At 35.2% G+C, this 14,018-nt stretch overlaps 1 protein-coding gene across 2 annotated transcripts in view; it reads right to left on the reverse strand.

The window, feature by feature from the left end:
• Nucleotides 1-6,556: 6,556 nt before the first annotated feature.
• Nucleotides 6,557-14,018, reverse strand: part of LOC107753590 (mitochondrial inner membrane protease subunit 2-like) — an 81,010-nt gene continuing 73,548 nt past the window's right edge. The window contains exons 3-5 of one of the 2 annotated variants that reach the window (XM_016569786.1): nucleotides 11,109-11,174; nucleotides 10,288-10,390; nucleotides 6,557-6,936 (exon numbers count right to left, since the gene is read on the reverse strand). In XM_016569786.1, the coding sequence (XP_016425272.1) occupies nucleotides 6,793-6,936; nucleotides 10,288-10,390; nucleotides 11,109-11,174 (313 nt within the window). In that variant the 3' untranslated portion in view covers nucleotides 6,557-6,792. Of the gene's footprint in view, nucleotides 6,937-8,202; nucleotides 9,016-10,287; nucleotides 10,391-11,108; nucleotides 11,175-14,018 lie in introns of those variants that run through there. The other variant, XM_016569788.1, reaches the window with a different exon arrangement.

Below are 14,018 nucleotides of genomic sequence, written 5' to 3' on the forward strand. Positions count from 1 at the left end.
TATTTCATTTGGATTAATTTTGATTTCTCATGAATGCGCAGCAGTGCACAAACGGCACATAATACATTGAATTTAGGTTTGTTTTTCACTAAAACCTACTGTATACCGACAGAACACTTGGACTATACGACACGTGTCGCATGGAACCATTCTGTGACATTGTAACGTTACGTCTTTAAAAAAAAAAAAAAAAAAAAAAGCTTTAATTTAAAATTTTAAAAAGTTTTTTTAAATAAGGATGTCTCCGAAAGGTTTTTATGTTGATGATTAGAAATGACTATTTTATTGCTTTTTGGTCTTCTGTGACATTGTAACGTTACGTTTTTAAAAAAAAAAAAAAAAAAGATAGCTTTAATTTAAAATTTTAAAAAGCTTTAATAAAAGCTTTCGCGAGTTTCTCCGTTTGTGGTATGAAATATAAAGAAGCGCATATGGCATAGAACAACACAAGGGGTGAGTACATGATGACTTAATTTTCATTTTTGAGTGAACTATCCTTTTTAGCTGGCATGTCCATCTGGTAGCTAAGGTGTTCTGCCAGCTTTTAATCTCATTTTCCTTCCAAAAAAGAAAACAAAAACAGGATTAAGCAGGAGAGTGGTAAAAAAAATTAAATGGTTTGAAATGTAAGAATGTTACTAAAAACACCCTTGATATATTTATTTAGCCTCAAGATGGCGCTGTTTCATTATGTTGAGCTTTAGGTGGCATTGCTAGCAAACTTTTCAAGATTTCTCTCAGGTTGATTCCACACCCGAGATAACCATCAGAATCCACTAATTTGCAATATACTATTACAATTACCTGTTTTCTAAAATAGCCTTTAGGGTCCAGACAAGAAGGTGCATGGTGCATTTATAGCACACAAAAAGCCACATCCATGCTGAATCAGTTAATGAGCTTATTACCCTTTGCAAATGTCCTGTTGTGGCTGCCATTACTGAGGCCTTAAGGGGGTGTCAGCACAAAAGCCAGGTAGTAATACAGCGGCTTCTTTGCTCCGTGTTGCTTATCAGTGAAACCACACAACTGCAAGCTGCCTTGAGGCCCTGAGCTGAGGACGCTGTTTTAATTGGGTCAGTCGGATTCTGCAGCCTGTTGCCACCACATGAGTGAATAGAGAGCTTTTTAAGATGATGCACAAGGTGTTTCGGACTGCACACACATTTGGAAAGGTCTGCTGCTCCTTTATGAAGATTTACCACAGTTCTTGCAGAGTAAAATAGTTTTTATATAGCATTTATAGTAGGATCATAGTCAGTGTCGGGGGTAATGCATTATAAGTAACACAAGTTACGCAATCAGATTACTTGAACACATTACTTTTATATCTGAGTTACTTTTTCAAATAACTAATGCCAGAATGTTTCCCATGTATTGACTGGCAGCTCTCCTGTCCTCATGTTGAGAGAAATCGGGAGTAAGTGCAGAGACTTTATGTGCGCTGTGTAAACATGATGGTTACTATAGTTCTAGACTAAATGTCAACATCCATTTACTTATCTCACTTGCACAAAAAGAGATTTAGGTTCCCTCAGAATGAATAAAAACAGTATAATGCAAACTCAGAATATGACACAAACCTGCAATAACTAAATGTTAGGCTAAATAACACAAATATCCGTTATGTACTTAATCACATTTTATTAATCAATGTCTTTGCTGCTGACCTTTGATAATCCAATTCAACCACACTAATAAGCAAATATGACTTTAGACAACATATCATTTGTGTTTCTTTTTTTATTTGTTTGTTTCTGAAGAGAGAAAATGAAGCCAAGTCAGATGAGATAAAGTAATTGTTAGAAATTAACAATTGGTCCCTCGATATCTCTTTGCCGCCTTGAAGTTCTCAGTTCCTTAAAGTGTATACGGCCGGGAAGCAAGAAAACACACATTCAAATGTATTCTCAATACTTCAATTTATTCATAGATACAAAGATATTATATAGGCATATGTCGAGGGGAGTTTCAACCCTTTAACCAATGAGGATATAGATGACATACATATAGGATCTTTGGCCAAGAACATGTGTTTATATAAAATGGCCATATGAACAGAAAAACATGGACATATTAGGAATAGACTTTTGCGAAGGATGCTAAACTATCTTCATGGTTTCATCACAAACCTCATTCCTAGCTATCATGTCCTTATTTAGACATTTGAATAAGAAAAGCTAATGTATACATTTGCGCATGCATAGCTCGAATGTGAGTAAGAGACATTAAAACACCATACAAGAAACATCTGGAACCTTAACAAGACAGAGAGTGTTTTCTAACAGTAATGTAACATTACTTTCCATAAAAAGTAACTAAAAGTAATTAGTTACTTTTTTAGAGAGTGACGCAATTGCTTTTAAAAGTAAAATTCCCCAAAACTGATCATATAGTAACCACAGGTAAAACCACTATACTAGTTACATTGATCTAATCTATAACTATAGATTCAATGTAAATGAATCCCTTTCTCAGATAATGCCATAATATATTTGCTAATGAAACATTTTTGTTATTATCCCTGCTAAAAACAAGTTGTGCTGCTTCATATTTTTAAGGAAACCATGATACATTTTCCATATTTTTTCATGAATAGAAAGTTCAAAAGAAAGGCATTTATTTGAAATATTTTTTGCAACATGTCTTTACTGTTACTTTGGTTAATTTAATGCATCCTTGCTGAAGTATTATTTTTATTATTTTTTAATAGTAATATCACAGTTTCCACAGAACTATTAGGCAACACAACTGTTTTCAACAGTCTTACCTGGTTTTAAGAACTGTTATCATTTTAAAATTACATCATGCGGTGACACTGAGGGCTGAGAAAAGATTATCCTTATCTGGCCTTTGAATAATTTGTTCCTTCAATCTGACACAACTTTATGCGTTGACTTTGAATATGAATATTTCAAATTAAGGTAAAGATAGAGTCCTTTATATTCCTGTGCCAAGCACAGCTGCACAGTAAATATAAAAAATATTCCCTGTAGTACTGTGTCCCTGTGCCTCACATATAACTGAGCTTTGTGGCTTTGTCTATTTTTGAGCATATTTTGGTGACAAATATATATGTATAATAAAACCAATTTGGCATTCTAACCTGAACATATGGCATGACAAAATTCAATATCTACGAAATGGGAATTTAAATGGACAGTTCACCCCAAAATAAAAAATCTATATTTACTCACCCTCTTGTCGTTCCAAACCTGTATGATTCGAATTCTTCTGTGGAACACTATATATATTTCAAAGTGAACAAGCTGTTCTATTTTTATACAATGAAAGTGATTAGGGACTACTGCTGTCCATGTCCCTATCCACCTTAATCTTAAGAAAAATAATGTTTAATCTTAATTTTTCTTTAGATTTAAAGGGATAGTTCACCCAAAATGAAAATTCTGTCATTAATTACTCACCTTCATGTCGTTCCAAATCAGCAAGGCTGATTCATTTGTGTTCGTCTTTGGAACACAAATTAAGATATTTTTGATGATATCCGAGAGCTTTCTGACCCTCCATAGACAGCAACGCAACTGACACGTTCAAGGCCCAGAACGGTAGTAAGGACATTGTTAAAGGGGTCATATGATGCTTTTTTAAAGATCATTATTTTGTGTATTTGGTGTAACAGAATATGTTGACATGCTTTAATGTTAAAAAAAAACATTATTTTTCAAATACTGTACATTATTGTAGGTCCTATATGCCCCGCCTCTCTCAAACGCTTCGTTTTCTACAAAGCCCCCTCCTTTGACAAGCGCAGTCTGCTCTGATTGGCCAACTGACCCAGTGCATTGTGATTGGCCGAACACCGCAAGCACTCGTCGGAAATGTAACGCCCCTTACCATAATCATCGCTTCATCTTTCAAAATAAATGTAAAGACAGAGCCCGAAAGGGGAACAGAGTCTCATGACAGACACAGTGATGAATATGTGTTTGCAGTACACAAGCCACGGTTAAAACAGCTGACTCCACTGTGAGTGACCCTGTCTCTCTCTCTTTCTCGCTCACACACACGCGCACACGCACACACACACACGATGCGCAAAACTCCGCATTTGAACAGTCAATAGCAAATACTTAAACTAATAACAAAACAGTAGCTGATTCAGAAGCGCCAGATTGTCATAGCAAAGTCAGAATTACCTCCTCTCCTAGGTTCACGAAACGGTCGTCCATAAAATGCATTGCTGTTCTGTTGTAAGTACGGTAATCTCGCTTTGGTTTTGAGACTTTAGTCTTTGCAACTTCAGGGATCTTATCTATGCACAATCAGCTTGTAACACTCCAAAGAGAAAGGAAAACTTGAAATCGCATCATATGACCCCTTTAAAATAGTCCATGTGACATGAGTGGTTCAACCGTAATTTTATGAAGCTACTAGAATACTTTCTGTGCGTAAAGAAAACAAAAATAACGACTTTCTTCAACAGTTTCTTCTCTTCCAAGTTCCGAGTTGACTGGAATGCAACATAACCCCATTTAAACATAAAAAACACATGATGAACTACATGCGAGTATCTCCAGTACAAAACAGCTTCATGCGAAAGATACACAATTCAGCTTGCATTTAGGCCTACATCAACATCCGAAGTGCACATCTCTGTGATTCTGTAAGGTAAATTCAATTTGGGGCTTCAATTTCCTCTTGTGGGTATGTAATGTGGTTGTCATGTTCAATGAGAAATTGCTTCCCCTCTGAATAGCTTTGTGGGAACTGAAATAGGCTGCTATGACATGCTCGTTCCCCGTGTCCTTCTAGAGAAGATTAAAAGCTTGATATCGAAATCATGCTTCGTCACCAATGCAAGACATCTTATTTACTCCGAATGGGAAGCGAATGCAGAGTGTCAGACGTGAAAAACACGTTCCTGTCGTACACACGCACGCACCGTTTCAAATCAAGGATCTTCAGGCCCCGCTTGGCTGCGGCTCCATTATCTCCAGTATCCTAAGATTTGTGCCTATTCCCCGGCGTACTTTAGCCCTAGGGCTGTCTGTGTTGATTTATGTTTGATAGCCATTGAACTCATCACAGCCTTGTGCGAATATCCGTATTGACCTGTGGCCACTCACATTAAATCCTATCGAGTTTAGTCTTGCATGATGTTCGACCCCCTCAAGGAAGCCTGTCTTAGAGCAATCGGAAAATTCACAGCTATAGCATTTAAGCACAAATCTATCGTAGGCAGCATGAGATCAATACAAAATTGCAGCCATTTGTGCTTTCACATTGGATTTGTGCATATGAAAATACTATGAATGGATGTGCCAGATATGACATTGAGAAGAACATAAGCAAAAGCTTCATTTGACTTGAATGTATTGGCATTAATTGGAAGTTGTAAATAGCTGCCATATAAAGACTGACCACTCCAAGAATGAGTTTATGTGTGAGTTTAAAGTAACAGTACACCCCAAAATAAACATGTGATGTGATCACCCTCAGGCCATCCAAGATGTAAGTGAGTTTGTTTCTCATCGCAACAGATTTAGCATTGCATCACTTGCTCACCAGTGGATCCTCTGCAGTGAATGGGTGCCGTCAGAATGAGAGTCCAAACAGCTGATAAAAACATCACAATATTACACAAGTTATCCACATGACTCCAGTCCATCAACTAAAATCTTGTGAAGTAAAAAGCTGTGTGTTTGTAATAAATAATCCATCATTAAATCATTTTAAAATCATTAAATCATTGTTGCTTCTGTGCTTGATCTGTGCATTTTTCTCTCCCGATTCAGACGAGACGACTTTTTCACTGGAAAAAGCAATATTATGGATTGAGGACATATTTATTACAAACATGCATCTTTTTTGTGTGGATTACTTGCAGTTTATTGTGATGTTTTAATCAGCTGTTTGGACTCTCATTCTGACGGCACCCATTCACTACAGAGAATCCATTGGTGAGCACATGATGTAATGTGTTGTAATTTCTCTAAATCTATTCTAAATCTTGGGTACATTTTTGGGTAAACTATTCCTATAAGACACATGAGCAACTTTTTATTAGCCATTTTCAAAGCTCACAACAGTCATTAGCTTACGTATGAGTCGAAAATCTTAGGAGAACCAATTAAAAAGTAACCTTTAATATAAATATGTATTTGGATAAATAATATATTATAAAACATGCATGTTTTATTAAATATATATAAAAGAATGAACAAAACAAAACAAAAAAAGGGTATTTTTCTACCACGGAAGCACAGCGTTTTAAAATGTGGTGTTGATATTCTAGTAGATTACTTTTTGTAATGTTAATGCAATACAAATATTACAATTTACTTAATTCTGTATAATACATATTTATATTTATAAGATGGGTTATAGCAATTATTTTGGTTAATAAAGTGTTAGGTGTTATATAAACCTCACTTTCTCTCTCTGTGTGTGTATGTGTGATTTTTATAGGATAAGATTTTCAATTTATATAAATAACACATTTTATATATATATATATATATATATATAGATAGATACACCATTGACCTTAAAAAAATAATTCATTTGGCAGATAACTGTGATTTATTAATAAAAACTAAAAAGAGTATAATAGAGTAGAGTCATCTGGCCACTGAACTGACATCGACCTGACAAAAGGGTCAAGAATACAACTGACAATAATCGCCTTAACTGTGGCTAAAAACCAGAAAGTCTTTCTTGGGCTCTGATTTGGCCCACAAGGATTCAACAGGAGCATTTCTATAGTCCATACCACACGATTTACATTTACTGTACATGAGGGTTAAAATGGTTGTTTAACTGTCCTTCATTTCAGTCATCATAACCGTCCTCTGTTGCTCCATCCCAGTTTAACAGCGGTCTTCGTTCTGGAGGGACAGACGGCTCGATCCGCTGCCAGCGACTGGGCGGCCAGATGATGTGAGACGCCCGACCATGAACAAGACCCCGAGAAACCTGTGGAGATCAGAATCATCAAGCTTCTGCTTATAAACTACCATGAAACGCTTTATAAAGTCAAACAAAACGGCCTATTTCTTAAGGAGTAAGTAGCTTTTGATAGACTGTCGTTTAACAAAGAGCAACTAAAACAAGAATTACGTGCTTTTCTCATCCAGTGAATACAAAGCAATATATCTCTAGCTACACAGCAAAAATATGTTGGGAGATTTGTCACCATGGGTGTTAAAATTATCACTTTTCGGGTGAACATACAGGTCCATCTTTGCTAGTGTTAAAACAACACTGACAAAAGTGTTTATTATACAAACACTGTGTTAGTGTTTCATTTTAATCACTCAAGGTGTTGAGAAATTATTACTCGCAAGTATACACATTTAACACTTTATGGTGATTAATCCCACACACCCAGTGTATTTATTTAATGTTGATTTAATGTGAATTTTGTAAATATTATTTTAAAATGGTAATGCAGATTAAATTTAAAACATAAACCTATAAATATTTTTCAAAAACCAAGTGACTATGAATTTATTTCAACATTTATTGAAATTTTTTAATATATCAAACATACAATTGAATAAAACAGCTCTGCTGGTCTCCAATGCATCTTAACACTGTTTGGTATGAAAATACACATTCATTATGATAAACATTTCTTTATAAATCTCTACTGAGTTTCAAACAAGTTCTTTTTTTTTTTGTAACAATGTAGAAAAATGAGTCAGCACCATAGGATATCACACACACACACACATTTATTTCAAGTAATGAATAAAAAAAAAAAAGTTTTATTTAAAAATAATAACCCTGGTACAGTCTTTAGTTCACCCCAAAATGTCATTCCAAAACTGTATGGCTTTTTTTTCCTTCTGTGGAACACAATAGTTTTGTCCATACAATGAAAGTCAATGGGGTCAAAAATGACATTTTGTTTGTCCTACAGAATTGTAACAATGATGTTCAGAAGAGGTTCTGAACTAAATGAGTTAAATGATTTTCATTTTTAGCTGAACTATCCCTTTAAGCCCACAAATTGGATGTCTGAGTCGAATCCGTGTGACATTTTGCAGTGTTTTGTGGGCAAAATAAACACGGTCTCAGACAGTCAGGATATTGTGACCTGACTTTCAATCAGCGCTTTGTGAAATGCTGGAGTATTGTCATTATTTCACAATCCAAATATTTCGATCAACAATATTAGAAGCCTTTGCAGCATTAAATATCCATTTAAAATTCTCAGAAAGATTTAAATGTTGCCTCGAAAAGTTTATTTCCTCCAAAACACACACATCTTGCTGCATAATAGGCCTACATCAAGTCAAGGTAACGGCGCGGTCTGTACTGACAAAAGTGAAAGCAATTGCCTGAAACATCCAGCGAGAATATTTGCTTAGTGATATATGACCTGATGGTTTTTCACCAAATCTATCTCACACCACTCCCTTGAGTTTTTCAAGCCTGGTCTCTGGGGGAAACCAAAAACGTTTTGGGTAATGGATGTGAAACAATAATAAAAGAGACCTAGGAAGTATGTGGTTCAGTAAGAAACATATTCATTTGCTTTCTGACAAGAAACATCATTAAAAATCCTCCTGAGGACGAACACTCGAAAACCTCAGCCGGTGCAAAACCATCAAAACTGAAGGAAGTCAGTGACTAAATGGACAGGACGATTTCAGTCCAAGCAAGCAAATCCCAACATTTAAAAACATTTCAAGGACGAATCTGAGCAACACATCTTGACGGTATTGCGAATGATTGTAGCGAGTCGTGTCACAGTCTGAGTTGAGATGGGAGAAAGAATCACTGCTGTGTTTAATAATGTATCTGAGGAGCCGTGCAGCAAAGAAGCTTCTTCAAAGAACCAATAATACCTCAATCTCTATACATTACAGGCGGGGGCATTCGAGCGCGTCAAGGCTGTTAACAAAGTCCCCAGAAAGCGGCAATCTTTGGCGGTGTTTGTTGAATTTTTTATAAACAAGTCTATTTGTGGCGAAATCTGCCTACGGTGGTGACTTCCAGAAAAGACCCTTTAAAACTGCAGCCTGAAAGACAGTTTCCATCGGTCACCTGTGGGATCAGACAAATGTATAGCATCTAGAGACATGCCTGAGAAAATGACTGGCTGGATACTTGTTTTGTACTGTAGTTGACTAGTAATATGCTATCTTAGTTTGAAATTGAAAATAAATACCAAATTGATTTTTTATTTTGCATCTTTACCTGCTATAGTCAACAATTAAATCTAATTTTTAAAAATAGTTTTTTAATATATGTTATTTCCACTACCATTTAAAAGTTTGGGGCCGGTGAGATTTTTCATGTTTTTGAAAGAAGCTCATAAAAAATGCATTTATTTAATTGAAAACAGCAAAAAATCTGTACAATTGTGAAATATCATTCCAATTTAAAACACCTGTTTTCTATTTGAATACATTTTAAAATGTAAATCATTTTTGTGATGATAAAGCTGAATTTTCAGCAGCCATTACTCCAGTCTTCAGTATCACATAATCCTGGATACTTCATATTTTTCATTATCTTTGATTAATAATAAAAAAAAAAAACAGTAAAAAAGTAAAAGAAATAAAAATTAATAGTATTTATTTAACTGTGACACATTTTTCATGAAATAAGCAAATATAAAAAACTATTTATTTAAGAAATAGAAATCCTTTGTAACATTATCAATATCTTTACCATCACTTTTGTTTAATTTAGTGCATCCATGCTGAAAAACATTAATTTCTTCCAAAAAAAAAAATAAAAATCATACCAATTTTTTGAATGGTATGTGTATATAAAACATTAATTACATTTATAATTGTAATAACATTTGACAATATAAATATTATTTTTAAACTTTGATGTAATTTTGAAAGTCTTATTGGTGTTGTAACATGCATAAAAAACTATAAATTTAAAGCAGTAATAGTTTAATCTAATATTTACATTTTTGAGTAATCATTTTGTAATTTTTTAACAGTTTTTTCATTTCAATTTACAAAAATCCCTAATAATATCAGTTAAGCAAAATACTAAATTTGAAAACAAACAAACAAAAAAAAAACTAATAACTAAAAAAAAGCAAAACCTACAAAATTAAATCATCCATTGTGTTCAAAATGTTTAAAATATTGAAATGTTTTGGAATACATTTTATTTTTTAAATATAAAAAAAAATGAAGAGAATATGAGTGATGCAAAACTAGCCGACATGATTCTAGGGTGCTTTTGGTTGTTGCTATGGTGCTGCTAAAGTGTTTATGTCATGTCATTCCTAAGTGTGTCAGTGTATGCCTATGAGATTTTGTCCTTAGTAAGCACCAATTCATTGATTACCGGTCCAAATGTGTTGCTGTCGAAACTGTGTCCATGATGGTCCCCCTCGATCCACAGATGTCCATCTGGAACTCTTACATAACGGTTTTTATATCCCAGCGTTCTGATAATAGAAAAAACAATCATGCATTAACACAGTAATGGATTCTGGCTGCTTTGAATGCAGGAAAACATCAGGCTATTTTTCATTTCTCGCTGTTTATGTTACAGTTGACCAGCTATGTGTATTCACCAATCCTGCATTTGGCTCTTGGCCCGCTCTCTAAATCTAAGATCAATAATTAATGTTCGCACAGCTGCTGCAGTCTTTGTTTTATATTTAAGATGACTCTGACACAGCAATAGCTCATATCCATTGCAGGCGGTGCTGTGAGCGCTTTAGAGCGAGAACGTGAAGGAAATTTCAGATTTTTAATAACAGTTTTTCTTCATCAGCCATTACAGAACAAAATTAACTTCCTCTTCATATGAATCATCTCGAAATCAAACTCGAGAAGTCATCAGGCCTGGGATTTCCTCAACCCAATCCCAAGATCACCTTGAGATGTAATGCTTTTGGCCGTGAATGGTTTGATGAGACATTAATGTTTAATGACACTTACGGCTAAATGGTGCATTTGTGCGATACAAGCATTTAAAGAGGACCGAGCCTGAATTGGCGCGTTTAATAAGCTCAAACAGATCCTTCTAGCGGTGCTACAAAGGCCTGTTGATCTGAGTAAACACTTTTCAGGCAACAAAACATGTTCTGCCATTAGAACCCAAGAATCAATCATGATGCCATCAAACGTCATTCATAACTTCATTTGGGACAAACTTACTTGATGAAGTCCCCCTCGATCCCAATGACCCGTTTGATGATCTTCTGCCGAGGGTCCTTCGGGCTCCTGTAGAAGGAGTGAGCAGATATGAGATGGTACGACTACAACATTTGCATATTGTTGTTTATTTGAGGATGCTGTTGAGCTCAGTGGATTATGGGGCATTAGGGACAGTTTTCTGAGAGCAGATGGGTCTTATCTGCTGGAGTAAGTCAAGAAAAGACTCGATGAAATGTCAAAACTCTTGATTTTCAGGGCACAATATTATTAGATCATATTTCACTTGATTCACTTAGTGTACTCATTTGGGACAACGCCTAAGCTTTAGATGTAGGAAAAGGAAAAGACTTCTTGAATCTTAACTCGACTATGAATTTTGGCTGTTTTTGTTACAGAAGAGTTTCTGCGGGGGAAAAAATTGCAACTTTATTTCTCATATTTTCAACTTCATGTGTCACGTGACTTTATGTCTAGCAAATTTATGTTCTGTAATTGCAATTTTATATCTCATAGTGTGACTTTTCATATCTTGATTTATTTATTTATTTTTTACTTTATAATATTTCCTAAAGTACATTTTATGACCTTTATGAAGTCACTGAATAAAGATTTTTTAAAACCAGTGTTGACCGACTATTAAAATTGTTTTTCTTAACTGAAATAAAGCTAAAATAAAATAAAACATAAATATTAAATGTAGAAAACGCACTATTAGACAAACAATTTAGAAGAAAACTTCTTTGAAAATGAGAAATATTGTCTTGGCAACTAACTGAAATAAAATAGAGTTAATAAATATAACTATTTAAGGTAATAAAAATACTGAAACTGAAATAAAAACAAAGTTAAATATAATTATACACATAAATGGAAAAATGGCGAAAGTACATACTAGAATTACTAAAATGAAAACTGAAAATAAAAACTATATTAACAAATACTATAAGATATCAATGATACTAAGATAACACTGTTCAAAACCATATGAAATTATTGATCTATATACACAATGCTAATTTTCAAACATAATATTCATGATAAATGGCACAAAGCACAATTTATTGCAAAGGAATACAATTCCTTTTTCATGACTCTTTAAAGTTGCAATTATTTCCATGACTTTTTCAGGCCTGGCAATCCCAAGTTGCCTAATATTTCCAGGCTTTCTCTTAGTGAAACTGATCCCACATAGCTTTTATTTTGAGGTCAGGTCTCTGTAAGTGTTACATGTGTAGTGTCTGAAGTATTTGTTCCATCCGTTTTGACCTGATCCCCCCACATCTTTACCCACAATGACCCTGACTGTGACCGAGCCGCAACCTTGTCTTCCAGGAGACTGCAAACTTCTCATCCCACCCACGTCTGAAACTTTCTGCCACTGGCTGTCACTCCATGCTTTATGGAATTTCATGTACAGTAATCTTTTTTGCTTGTTGCCTTTCCGCAAGAGCGCTTTCTCAGCTGCAAGACACCCTGTAAGGCTTCTTATAAGACGACTTCTCACGGTTGAAGTGTGTACTTTGGTGCCAAACGCCTCTCAAATGCTGAGCAAGCGCTTTGGTCAGAAATGGCCTACTTTCTTTGTGACAGCCTGAACACCATGTCTTGAAAATCTAGACACCTAAGAACAAAATCTGTTCCTTTAGAATATCTCACAAGACATAGGTAGGACATTTTGTGTTATCTTTTACTGAATAAAGTTTATCTGTATTTACTCTAGTTTTTAATAACAGTTCAATGAGGTTCCAAAAGTCTGAGACCACACTTGATGCGACTTTTCTGTTTTAAAATTCATTTATTTAAAATCTAATTTCAGATTAAAGAAAATAAAATTCAGTAAACGCTTCACTTCAAGCTTCCTGTCAGAACCTATGCAGTGTTAAATCTTCAAACAGCTCTAGCGCAGCCTCCATCCGTCATACACACACACCTCTTCTGCAACAGGTCTGTTGCTCATCCTGATTTGTGATTTTCATTACTTCTGCAGGCCTGAATGTTGTTGGTGTTTATCTCAAGTGTTACATACGGCATGCTGGGAAAATATATTCTGATTTGCCAAGTAGGATTTTGCAGTAAATGCAAGAGCCTGGTTAGGTGTGTGTTAAGAAAGACTTATCTAAAGACTACCAATATTAATTATATCTCACAAAAGCTGTTGGCCAAACTGGAAAATTATGCAAAAAATGAGAAAAGCTGGGTAAAAATGCCTCAATAAATGTTTTAAATACATTGAGAATTAGTCCAGTGGTTTTCAACTGGTGGGTGCATACACACACACACACACACACACACACACACACACACACACATATATAGGCTATATATATACAGGTGCATCTCAAAAAATTTGAATATCGTGAAAAAGTTACATTTTTTGTAACTTATTTCAAAAAGTGAAACTTTCATATATTCCAGATTCATTACATGTAAAGTAAAACATTTCAAAAGTTTTTTGTTTAGAGCTTACAGCTCATGAAAGTAAAAAATCCAGTCGTCAGCATTTGAATATTCAAATAGCGTTTCTTTATCAGAGTCGTAGACTCACGGGCAGAGCGCAGAAAACTACAAATAGAGATTAAGTTGACGAGGCAAAGATACAGAGAAAGTGGGAGTATGAAAATGCAGAGGGAAGAGAGAGACGGTAAAAAGCGAGCGATGTAATAGCCCCGCCCCCTTTCCAGTTTATGAGGGAGCCCTCACTTGACTGACAGTTTTGCTCGACCAATCAGCTTGCAGCGAACGACAGGCATAATTTGCCTGTCCCTGGGGAGACTGTGAGGGCGGGAGTATCACAGACAGCTGCATGGATACGCGCTCCTCCGGTCCTCAGTCCGCGGTGCGCCCAGTATCTTTTCCAATACAACCGTATGGAGAAAGACTCCACATCTCTCACACGCTCAAATAAAGCTA

The sequence above is a fragment of the Sinocyclocheilus rhinocerous genome, unplaced genomic scaffold (genome assembly GCF_001515625.1).
Source record: "Sinocyclocheilus rhinocerous isolate Xijiao unplaced genomic scaffold, SAMN03320098_v1.1 scaffold200, whole genome shotgun sequence".
In the NCBI taxonomy this organism is placed as follows: Eukaryota; Metazoa; Chordata; class Actinopteri; order Cypriniformes; family Cyprinidae; genus Sinocyclocheilus; species Sinocyclocheilus rhinocerous.